A 13,209-nucleotide genomic window follows, 5' to 3' on the forward strand; every position below is an offset into this window, starting at 1 on the left:
TAGAAAATGGATTGAAAAGAAATGTAGAGAGGTTGCAGGAACTCAACAAATGAAGAGACAATATCTTACTTGTTGGGATTTCCCAAATAATAATGGATGTGAAAGAAAAAATTATAATAAAAGAAGAAACTATAAGAAAAATAAATTTGTCCGATCAAGAGGAGAAACCTTTAAAAAAAAAGTATTATAAACATAGATATAGAAAGCCAAGTAGGTTTTTCAGAAAGGCAACATATTGTCCTGAGAAAAAGAAAACATGCAAGTGTTGGTCTAGTGGAGAACTATGACATTGTGCTAATGAATGTAAGAAAGCTAATCATAAACTAATGGAAGCCTTAGGAAGTTGGGATTACATAGAAATACCAGAAGACAAGGCTTTAGAATTGGATTTAAGTAACAATAAAGGAATAGTAGAAATCATAGAAGAGGAAAATAAGTATAATGAAGAACATGAAGTTAGTGATGAATTTGAAGATGAAAATTATGAAGAAATAAATAACATGATGGAAGGAGAAGAATTAGAAAATTCAGAATCAGATGACAATGAGGAAGATAAAAGCAAAATGAAAACAGGTCAACTTAAAAGAGCTGAGTATTCATGTAATACCTCGTATTTTCATACGTATTTTCCTAATTAATTATTATTTTCTAAAAAGGGTATTTTAGTAATTCAACTTACTATTTAAATCTTGGAGCCAAAATGATAATTGAATTTTGGCTCCAAAAGTATTTTGAAAACTAATCATTATTTTGGATAAGATTTATTATCCATTTATCCTATTTTAAAAATCGGATTATTTATATATTTCGAATATTTTAATTATGCCAAAAGCTATTATTTATTATTATTTTAATAGGTCCGAAAATCCCAATTAATTAGCTAATAATTTTGGATTTTCCTATGTAAAAATCTGATTTTTATTTAGTTAAATTATGTGGTGAATATTTGGTATTTTATTATTTAATTATTTATTACAATAAATATTATTTACACAATTATTTTTAATTCCTTAAAACTAGAAAAATATATTCCTAAATACTAAATAGGAGAACCGAAAATATGAGCTTAGGAAAGCTCAAAAATTTCGGCCATCCCATGAAGATTTTGGGAAAATATTTTGGTAATTTGTATTTTTAATTATCTTCTTAAAATCTCCTATTTTCCATAATTCTAATTCTCCATCTTTTTGATATCCAATCATTATATTTTCTTGCCATTCATTCTTCTTAATTATTCCCCAAGTAATTCCAATTTCCTTAATATTTTGATGACATACATACCTTCCATATTCAATTATACACAATCCCTTCAAATATCAAAACTTTCCTTAAATATTTGCTCACTTCTCCAAGTAATCTCTTAAACCCTAATTACCATAATTATTCCTACATTTTCCTACCATAATTCATGCTCATACTAGCCTATAAATACCCCTTCATACCTCTCACATTCTTCACACCAATTCTCTTCTTTTCTTCTCCTCAATTTTACACAAATCATTCCGTTCATCTTTGAAGCCAATTTTCGAGCACTTCTGGTCAGTTTTTGGGGTATTGACGTTTCACTAAAAGTTGTTCCTCTTGAAAAATAATTGAGTTTAGGATCAAGAATCACCCAATTCGGAGCTATATCGAAGGAGTTATAGCCTCTGAAAGTTTTGCCTATTATTTCCTGCGCAAATCCAATTCTTTTCTTCTCATTTTCTCTTATTCAATTATTATTATTATTATGAGAGATTAATATAAAATTATTATAGTTTTAATTATATAAAATCATATTTTAATAATGTTCATGTTGAATTAATTTAAGAGGTTCATGTACATATAGTTGGGAGGGTTTAATTTAATTATTTGTGATTATTTGTTAACCTTATATTGATTAAGGTTATATTTATTTGTAGGGTGTTTTTTATCAAGCTACTTGAGAGTTCTTTTGAAGTGTTGTTGGCTAAGCGAAGATCAAGGTACGATAGGTGGCTAGATACCTTGAAAGTGATCGATTTGGATAACATGTTTGAACGATTTATGTTGCTTGAATTAAATTGAATTGAATTATGGTTTATGAATTAAAAGTATGTTTAAAGGATTGGTTTTAATAATTAAATTGGAGTATTGATTTTTATAACATGTTTTGATTAATTAATTATTCATGTTCAAAAAGGATTGATTTTGAAAGCAAGTTGGATTTATGGAAAAGGAGTATGGATTGTTTTCATTAAAGGTTGAATTATTGGATTTAAAAGAGGATTTATTGAATCATTGATTTATTATTATGCTTTATAAGCATGTTGGTAATCCCACTATGCGGATTTGGTTTATTGGTAAGGCCTTGGACTTTGCATGACCGGGTCTTTCCTCAAGAATAGCCTTGTAACATAAGGATACTAGCTTGGGGGGTGTGCACACTTAGGAGAGGAATTGGTTTTACTGGTTGTATTGGTTTATTATGAGGAATTGGTTTTTAATATGAGGAAATGGTTTTAAATAATTGGCATTGGTTTTATTGGTTATTGGAATATTGAGAATTGGTTTTAAACCATGAGTTTGGAATTATTGGAAATTGGTTTAAAAGCATGTTTGCGAATAAATTGAGTTTAATTATCTTGCACTTATCGTACTTAGCATATTTTGCTAACTCGTACTTCTTATTTGCTTTAGTTCGTCCTGTTTACCGTAATGGTAAGCAGTGTTGCTTATTTTCAGGTTGGAGTCAATAAATGATGCATTGGAGTCCCGGGATTGGTTTTCACTAAATTAGGAATTTGGTCTTGTATCTATTTTGAGTACTCATAACATTGGTTACTATTATGGTTATTATTAATAAAGAAGAGTATTTGAGTTTCCGCTGCAAAGTATTGTTATTTTTAGTAAGTTGAGTAGCCTTGCGTAATCACGCGGCGGTAATACGCCTAAGTCTATCTCTACGGTATAATCATACGGATAATACTAGTATTTCCGTAGAGGGAGATTTGGGGGTGTTACAATTCATTTGAAGATAATGACCTAGATCAAGTAAACAAAGAAAGCTGAAATTTTCCCCAAATTACTAAAGATAAAATATTTAAAACTTCTTTCTTTAAAACTAGAACTAAATATGTATGTGAAGAAATGGAAGGAAGCATAGTAATCAAAGATTGTGAACAAAAGGCAGCCGAAATTAATATCATAAACTGGAAAAGTATTAAAAAAACATAAAGAAAAAGGAAATTATACCTATATTTGTATTGGTGCGGTACAAGTATACATAACCCCTTTGCAAGATTTTGGCAAGGATGTTAAATGTTTGAGTTTCATTTGTGATATTAGACATAAAGAATTTTATGATCAAATAATTAGTGGTATCACATGTAACTTAAGTCAAGGAACGGTAAGCTATATATGTGAACCTAGATATTATGTAAGCTTAGAGGATTCCTTTGCGTCAAAATTCTTAGCTATCAAGCTATTAACAGAAGGAGTAAAAATGCATAAAGGAACACGACCCATACAATTAAGATGGAAGGTGGTTTATAAGTTGGTAAACACTATAGACTCATCTTTTAAGAAACAAATAGTCGATGCTCAGAAATATGAGCAAGGAGGAGGTCCTAAGAAGAAAATTACACCTATAAAGGTAAATCCTAATGAAATTGAAATTGAAAAAACTTAGGAGAAATTCTTTATGAACCCTGCAGTTAGTAATAGATCAAGTAAGATGTTAATTGATGAATCAGGATTGCTTCATTTTGGAATGAATACAAAACCTAAATTACAGAGAAATCTGAGTTTTAGAACACCAAGTCTAAGTTGACAAAATTCAACAATAATAAAAATGAAAAAACAAGGTGATGAAAAGCCAGAAGAGGATGAAGAAGAAATATTAGTTCTACTAAAGAAACTAAATGAAAAATATGAAAGCAAAAAAGCCTTAAAACAACCGGCAAGGCATAGCATTGATATAGGATCATGTTCTAATTTCGAGTTAAATGAAGATCCAAATAATCCTATTGATAAAAGGAAGGTAATTGGATATAAAACCAAAACTGTGAGTGAACCAGTATATGAGGATGAATTTAATATGCAAATGGAAGCTTGTAATAAAATATTCAGTACTAATCCTAATAGCATTTATATTCCAATTGATATATGCATTGAGGATTACAATAAATATAGATTATGTGCATATATTTATAGTGGTTGTTCTACATGTTTTGGAAAGAGATCATTATTTCCAGAATTCTTGTGGAAAAAGGCCAAAAATCCTATGCAAGTTAGAATTTCTAATAATAGTATCATGATGCATACAGAGATAATTGAAGATTTAAAAATAGAAATTGGAGGAGTTCAATGTGTTATTCCCATTTTATGGGCAACTGATCAACCTAGTCATGATATGATAATAGGAAATAATTTTCAAAGGTTATACTCTCCATGAACTCAAACTATTGATCAAATAATCTTTACTATTAATGGTCATTCTGTTCCTATACAGAAAATCACAAAGGTTTATACTCATCAGACTATGGAATTTACGCGTAGCCAGCGTGGTGATAGGGTTACTCCTACACAACGAGAGGTTGCACTTAGAAATTCTGAGTGTGATTCATCATTAATAAATCAGATAAATAAGAAACAAGAAAAACTATGCGAAAAATTATATTCAACAAATCCTTTAGAACATTGGGAAAAGGATAAACCATTTGCTAAGATAACTCTAACAAATCTTAATAAAATTATTAGAGTAAGACAAATGGTTTATACCTACCAAGATATTCAGGAGTTTGATGAACAAATAAAAGAATTGCTTAAAAAAAGCTAATTAGGAATAGCAAAAGTCCTCATAATAGTCCAGTATTCATGGTAAGAAATCATGCAGAAGAAAAAAGAGGTAAAGCTAGAATGGTCATCAATTATAAACAACTAAATGATAATACTATTTTTTATGGCTATTACATTCCTAATAAAACTGTGTTATTTAATAGAATACAAGGAGCCACATGGTTTTCTAAAATGGATTGTAAGAGTGGCTACTGGCAAATTAAAATGGAAGAAGAAAGAATTCCTTTAATTTCATTTAGTGCCCCTCAAGGGCATTATGAATAGCTAGTAATGTCTTTTGGATTAAAAAATGCTCCACAAATCTTCCAGAGAAGAATGGATAATATTTTTAGAGAACTTAATCATTGTTGTTTGGTCTATATAGATGATATCCTAATATTCTCAAAAGATTTAGAACAACATAAGAATGATCTTAAAGCAGCAACTCAAAAATGTGCAGAGCATGGTATAATCCTTGGAAAAGATAAATGTGTTTATGCTAAACAAGAAATTGAGTTTCTTGGATTAGAAATTAAAGCAGGGCAAATAATACTGCAAAAACATATTTTAGAAAATATTGAAAAATTTCCAGATAAAATTGAAGATAGATAACAACTAGAAAGATTTCTAGGATGTTTAACCTATGCTTCTGATTTCATAGAAAATCTTGCTTTGTTAAGAAAACCATTACAGAAAAAACTCAAGAAAGAAATAACTTGGAACTGGAATTCGAAGGAAAGTGATTCCAAAATTGTTCAAAATTTAAAAGCTATGTGTAAAGATCTTCCTGTATTAACACTACCTACTAGTGAAGATGATTTAATCCTTAAAACAGATGCTAGTAATGAGCACTGGAGTGCTGTGTTAAAAATTAAAGAAGGAGAACGACTTTGCAGATATAGCAGTGGAAGTTTTAATAAAGCTGAGTTAAATTATCCCACAATGCAAAAGGAAATCCTTGTAGTCATTAGAGGGATCGAGAAGTTCTTAATCTTCTTAGCCCCTAAACAGTTCTTAATAAGAACAGATTGCAAAGGCATACTCGGTTTTGTTAAAAAGAATTTGTCTAATATGCAAGCGCAAGGGAGACTCCTGCGTTGGCAATTATGGCTTAACCAATTCTCTTTTACTGTTGAACATATACAGGGATCGAAGAACTCTTTAGCCGATAGTCTAACCAGAGAATTGACTAATGACGAAGAAGCAAAAGACATCAGAAAAACCTCCTGCCCATCAACTAGAAAAGATGGAGGCAGAGAGAAAAATTCTTATTGAAGAAACTGATAAAGCAATGGAGCGGGTTTCACCCTCCACTTGGGCCTTGATGGAGGCCATGATTGTTTAGAAGGTCTCGAGATGGTTTGATTAAAAGTTGTCATGTAGCAGTTCGAAGGTTCCTAATGTACGAAGTGATGGTCATTATTCTGAGGCTCATTCCTGATATTCAGGATATAATACTAAATAAAATAAAAGATAATAATTTTAGGTTCTAGTATGATCTAGTTGTATCAAGGTCATACAAGATGTATGATGTCTATGATCTATGGAGAAGTAGAATAATATTCAACACCAATTCTAGAGTGGGTACTGTGTCAATTCATCCACATTCACCGGAATGGAGGGCGCCTTATGTAGCAGAGCACTACAGAGCTTGGGATTATGGGATGGTTCATAGTATTGTACCATCTCCTGATAATAATACTACGTTCCTTGAGAAGCTCACGAAATTCCAGAAGTATGTTTTTAGAAGAATTTATGAAGCAACAAGATATAAAGGAAGAATTGAACAAGTCCAAGTGCAATGTGCAAACATTGAAATGGTTGAAGGAAAAATTAACTCTCCACATTTCCTGATCATGTTTGAAGACGTTCATCGCAAACTCAAATATCCAATATGTATCCAGCAGAGACAAGTAAAGGATCCTACAGAAGCAAGAGCTTATGGATTTTTCTATATTTCTCAGTATCTTAACCAGTTCATAGCCTTAAAAGAAGAACCACCAGTTATAATACATGTGGGAAATACTACTATAATAGCACCAGAATGGTTAAGAAATTATTTAGAAGAAGGAGTATTACATGGTGAATCAGTGTATGGTTATCTATAACAAGTTGAATCTGGGAGATATTTATCCTTAGAGGGAAAAGAGCACTTATTGGAGATCTTTATCACATGGGATGAATCCTATGCTGCTAAATGTGTGATGGATCTAGGTATAGAAGAAGACAACCCATGGTATGTCCCTTATGAAGAAAGTAAGGACAACAAAGGCAGTCTACAAGATATGATGGAATCCTGAGCCCACACCTGCGATTCTGTATTCTACTTTTACTGTTGTAGCACGTTTTATTTGTTTTAAAGAATCTTTAGAAAAGCAGTGAACGATATTCACTGCTGAGTCATGGTTTTATGTAAGCCATAGAAAGTGTCGGTGAATTTTGTGAGTCTTCCCCTATATAAAGGGCATTAGGCAAAGAAATGAAGGCAGAGTTGGAAGAGTTAGCTAGAGAATTGCTCTGAAAACATTAGAGAGACCTCTAGAGAAAACTACCCACCTTAAGAGACAAATTGGTTCTCCATCTCTCTTAAAGTAGAGAAAATTCTAGTTCAGCTTATGTCTGTTTAAGCTTTCAGTTTGTGTGTTTGTTGTAATATATGAGTATTGTAATCTTTTCAAATTAAATAAAAGTTTCGTTCAAGAAGGGAACCTTATTCCCTTGAACCTTAAATATCAAATGAGTTATCTTTCTATTTAGTTCCATCATAAATACAATAAGGATTGTCTAATTAGAGAGTACGGTCTAAGGTAGGAACGAATTAGATCTGTGCTGAGCCTGATCTAAGGAAGACAGGGTTGGGGTTAGCTACCTTGGTAAAGCCGGAAACTCAGAACGCCGGAGGTTCCATTATCGATTAAGTTCAGGTATTGGTCAAAACTCTCTAGTTAAATAACTATTATTGCGAAGCATGTTGGGCTTTTAAACTGTTAAAATAATTTATTTTGATGTATAAGTAGTAGAGTTGTGATAACTAGTATCGTTAAAAGTCATTTTAGTAATTATCAGATCGAATTATAGTAAAAATCAGTGTGTTATTAAAAACTGTTATTTTAAATTAAGGTATTATTATTAATTATTCAAATATTGTTATTAAGTCATTAAGTACTTACTGTTAATTACCCTAAATAATATATAACAACAAAAAAACAATCTAACGTCACTTGGTATTGGGCGAGGTAGCCTATACCGGGTAGCGGTCTATCATTCCCCCCTACACACATATCAGATTCGTAAAATTGAGACCCACACAACCACACTAGTATGTACAGTGACCATATCAGAAAAACAATGTAATTTACTTTCATCTACCTTGGCAAGATACAGAGTATAAAATTTTGAGGAATACATCACCAAAATAAGAGCAAGTTTAGCCCAAGTCTTAAGACTTGAAAGTGACATCATTTTTGGTGGTCCCCAATGAAAATGATGTCATCAAATTATTGTTAAGACTCACTAAGATTTACACATAGTTATCACTTAAGCCCTAAGACTTAAATATTTGACATATTATATGTAGAAAAGTGTAAGGAAAAAAAAGATAATAAAAATAAAAGTGAGGTGGGAGTAGTGGGTCCCAATCTCAAGTCTTAAGTTGAGTCTTGAAATTTCAAGACTCAACTTGAAACTTGCTTGAGATTTTTGAAGAAAAATGGGAAAAGTTTTAAGTTGAGTCTTAAAATGATGATGTCTTGCTCTAAGTTGGTAATCCAAGACCAGATATCAATCATAAGATACAAAACACCCAAAACTTTATAATACGGTCGAGTAAACCAACATAGCTGCCGATCACCAAGACTGTCAAGTTACAAAGAAGATGGATGCATTGAGTGTCTACATTCTGACATACGAGCAAAGAATTTTGAGGCTCCTGCTCACAAATTGCTCTAATCGCAGCCACAATCCTTCCTAATAACCAGTCCCAGACCAGACCGAGAACTATTTTTTTTTTCCCGATGATGAAAAAGCATGTACATACTAGCTTTTTGTCTGAGCTAAAGACCCTTTTCCCCTCTCAATGAGCGCTTTAGCAACAGCATATGAATGCAGATAGCAGATTATTTGAGCCAGCTTAAAGTGGCTCCTAAAAACCTTCAGCAGCAATAATTTCCTTCCATTGTGAAGTGGCAGTTTCTATGTGGTCGCTGAAGCAAAATACATCATCAAATTTTGGTGATGGGTTAAGCTTACTCAAGCTGTCATCTCCCAAAGAAACTTAATTAAATCAACACAGGCAAACCATCAATATAGGCTCAAAATTAGCCTTCCTCAAGTAGATGTGCACATCAGTCATTCATCCTCGACAAAAAAATCTCACCAGAACTTCCAAGCAGAAACTCTAAACTCCAAGCTCAACGAAAAACAAGTCACTTTCAATAGAAATTCTAAGTTAAAATCTTAGAGGGGTTACATTTTATCCTAGTCCATAATGCTTGAAATCATAGTCAAGGAAAGTAGGAAACAATGATTCAATTTTATGTCATCAACTGAAACCAAAAACGACAATTCCATATATATCACACTAAATTAGTACCGAAGCAAAAAAATCAAAAACAACAATTATGTTTGGATAACAGGATCACCAGCTTTTTGGAGTGGTTTATTTAAAAGCAATAGAGGCACTTTCCATGTAGGGTCGGCAAGGATACATTCGTAAATATTGAAATAGTTTGGGAAATTATTTACTTCATTGCAGAATCGAATAGGGCTCAACTATCCCAAGTATTATACACAGTAGTTGAAGATGATAGTGAGAAGCTCTATTGAAAGAAACCATATGCAAGTACTATCAAATTCAATTGAAATGCAAGCAGATATTGCTACGGCCACTGGACTACAGGCACCGCTGATGCTACGAGTCCTTCAGATACCCTTCATTTTTTCATAGTAGCCAATTAGCCATCAAGCATGCAGAACAGGGAGGTATAAAACTAGAGCTCTATGTTCAGACAGAAAATGGTAACAAAAAGAAAGCTGTCTGCCTGCCCCAACAGATATGTTCCTTTACAAATGATTGAGCAGCAACATACCAATCAAGACTGTATTAGGCTGCTTTAATTGATCAATTGAGCAGATTTCTGCTATTTCCACAAAACTCCAACTCAAGCCTCAAGTCATAGGAAATGTAAGTAAACCAAGTACAAAGGTTGCAAAGAAAGACTAATGAATGTAATGAGACCATGTCCCTTCATTTAACAAAAAATAAGACTTCCCAAGTATCGGAAATTCAGAATCATAAAACTGAGATCTGAGGAACACTCACACACAACTATGAAGGTATGAAAATCCACAAGCAACAAGACATGAAGGTATGAAAATCCACAAGCAACAAGACATGAAGGTATGAAAATCCATATAAGAATTAGAGCAACAAATACCAAAGACGGTAAAATCTCAGTAAAGAGCCCTCGAACTACAACAGCTATAGGCACAGGTTTCAAATAACAAGACGAGGGGTAACTTTCCAGTCTTAATATCTTCAACATCCAAAACTCTGGTAGATTAAATCTTAAACCAAATATCTCTAACAAAAATTTAGATCTAGAAAACAAAATTACTGAGAAACACCAAGCCATTTTGTGAAGTTCTCAAATTCGGTGTAATCGGAATCGGAAATCATAGTCTTGTAGAACGATCTTCCAGAGGCCTTGATGGCAGTAAGCTCCTCCTGTTAAAACATTCAGGAAATATACAGCAAAATTAGCAGTTGTAAAATAATTCACACTTTTATACAACCATACTTCAATACAAATATGAACTATGACTACAACTAAGAATTTCGCTCCATTTCAAGCCTGGTACAAATTCTTGAAAAAAAAACATACAGCATCGAAAACACATCAACAGAGAAATCACAGTTACACTCTCAAGAAACAATCACAATACTAAATGACTATAGCAATCACAGAACATATAAATCAATTTAATGAATTGATTAATTAATCCATCAAAACTAAAGGACTTAAATTGAAACAGGATATATGCATTCAATCTCGAGAAAGCATGTGAAATCATGACCAGTATCAAACAACCAAGATAAACAGCAAGACCAAATAAAAATGATCAGTAGCAACATCAAAGGGAACTAACTCATACAACAAAATAGCATATAAACGTCACAACAAACCATTAAATTCAAAAGTCTTGTGAATTTCCTAATCAAAACAGCAATAACATTGATTAAATAAAAGCATACATTATCTACTGGTCAGTAGTAATAGCAATAATAAAATTTTCATTGTCTACTAATCATACACAAAGTGATGACCATTGATCACAACCTATTAATCATACAACTAAACAATTGTAAAATTCATTTGCATTAACATTTCACAGATTTAATAGCAATAATAATAAGCTATAAAGATGAATCACAAACATATTATAATAAGAAAATACCAGCAACAAAATCAACTGATAAAAAAAATAATAATAACAATTAAAGTATGACAATTTCAAATAAAAAAGAAACAAGTAAAAAAAATACCTTGGAAAGGACCTTTCTCTTCTTCTGAAGCTTGGATTCCTTAGAAGCAGCCCTTTGCTTCTCAGCCAACAGAGCCATCCTCTTAGCAGTCTTAGCATAGGGGTTCAATTTCAGCATAACATTGAGATTCTTCAATGGATTCTTCTTCATTGGTGCCCTAACATAATCCTTCTTAATCGGTCGGACAACCGACTGAATCTCATCAGAATTGATAAGCCTAGCAAGATCACCATTCAACATCTTAGCCCTTGGCAATACATACTTGTTCTTCTTCTCAGAAGCCTTATCGAACGACCCGTAAATCGAATCGAGCTTCTCAAAAGCACCCTTAGTCCATATCACAAACCTCCCCAAATGACCACCAGGAGCAAGCTTCAACAAATTCAACCTATCAACATGGCAAATCTCAACCCCAGGAATGTTCCTAAACGCCTTAACCAACTTCGACCCCTCGGTCGAGTACACGATGAGCGGCCCCTTTCGTGAAATGTACCTTCTGTTCCTCATCTTTCCTTTTCCAGCACGAATCGCAATCGATTTCTTGGCCTTCTCCACATCCTCAAACGCACCGATTGATTTCAACACCTTCAAAGCAGACTTAGTCTTCTCAACACCCTCAATTGAGTCCGACACAACGAGGGGAAGCTCAGGAACAGTCTCGATCTTATGCCCGCGAGCAAGAACAAGCGAGGGAATAGCGGTCGCAGCAATAGCAGAAACAACAGCATACCTCTTCTGATTAACATTAATCTTAACATGCCATTTTCTCCAGATCCTGGTAGGAGCAAACATACGCCCACCACGACACATGTTCCCGAAAGCTCCCTGACCAGCACGGTGAGTACCACCACCAGGCACACGGGGTATACGGGAGACAGCACGGCCCGTGCCCCAGGACTCGGCGGAGGTTTGATGCCCAGCTTTACGGGAAACAGCGTAGGGTTGACGGGAGTTTTTGGAGATGTTGGAGTGAACGTAGGTGACGAGGTCGGGGCGAAGGGGGGATTTCATGACGTCGGGGAGTGGTGCGGAAGGCGTGGAGTCGGTCGACATATCGGACTCGACAGTTTGGATGGTCACCAGTGGGCGGGCGGCAGCGGCTGTGGAAGACATTTTGAGAGAAGGGGGGAGGGGAATGAATTGCCAGAAGAGGCGGAAATGAGAATTAGGGTTTTTTTTTTGGGTATGAGAGAAGGGGGAGTGAAGTGAGTTTGTGAGGGGAATTTATATGGTGGAGTAGGTTAAGAAGAAAGTTAGAGTTTCGGGTTGGTGTTGGGGTTTTTTAAGCTGGGTATATTTGGGCCTGGCTTGGTTTTGGTTTTTAATCCTTCATTTATACTACTATATGGATTTGTAATCTTGCTTTTGATCCCAGAGTCTTTGACCAAGTTTTTCTTACTACTAGGGTATCCTACGCGCGCGATGCGAGCGAAAGAGTTAGCTCTTGCATAAAAGTTGTATTAGCGTATAGTTACACCTTTGATTTGGGTGGTAGACCTGGTAGTTTTAATACGTACTATTTAGTTTATGTGCCTATATAGTGGTTTTGTAGAAGTGTAAAAAAGCCACCAAAATCTTTAATGCAATTATTTTTTAAAACTCTCAAAAGTTTAGCAGTGTTACTTCAAAATTATTATTAAATAATATTTAATTGCTTTGCATCCCTTCATATCTTACGCTAGTTTAGAAGTCTTAATTGATTTGCATGATTCAATAATACTTAATGTATTTTTCTTCAAACGAATTTATTTTTGAGCTTGGTCATACGGAGTAATAATATGTGAAATGTTCGTTGTAGCTATAAACTTAATAATGTAAGTTCAATGTTCTACGACCATCTAATATCTATATGTATATTTAATACTAAA

General features: G+C 33.6%; 1 protein-coding gene across 1 annotated transcript; it reads right to left on the reverse strand.

The window, feature by feature from the left end:
* Positions 1–10,196: 10,196 nt before the first annotated feature.
* Positions 10,197–12,537, reverse strand: LOC145632122 (large ribosomal subunit protein uL4-like). The gene is made up of 2 exons (XM_081684410.1): positions 11,342–12,537; positions 10,197–10,522 (listed from the first exon to the last, which is right to left on the reverse strand). Exons 1-2 carry the CDS (start codon positions 12,452–12,454, stop codon positions 10,409–10,411), a joined length of 1,227 nt encoding a protein of 408 aa, XP_081540536.1. The 5' UTR covers positions 12,455–12,537; the 3' UTR covers positions 10,197–10,408.
* Positions 12,538–13,209: the final 672 nt, after the last annotated feature.

The sequence above is a fragment of the Chenopodium album genome, chromosome 5, assembly GCF_948465745.1.
Source record: "Chenopodium album chromosome 5, dcCheAlbu1.1, whole genome shotgun sequence".
NCBI classification, from domain to species: domain Eukaryota; kingdom Viridiplantae; phylum Streptophyta; class Magnoliopsida; order Caryophyllales; family Amaranthaceae; genus Chenopodium; species Chenopodium album.

Excerpts from the sequence above, each read along its gene's own strand:
- LOC145632122 (XM_081684410.1), bottom strand. The coding sequence starts at position 12,454 with ATGTCTTCCACAGCCGCTGCCGCCCGCCCACTGGTGACCATCCAAACT. Across the intron at positions 10,523-11,341 it reads AGAGAAAGGTCCTTTCCAAG|GAGGAGCTTACTGCCATCAA; the intron begins GTATTTTTTTTA and ends ATGTTTTAACAG.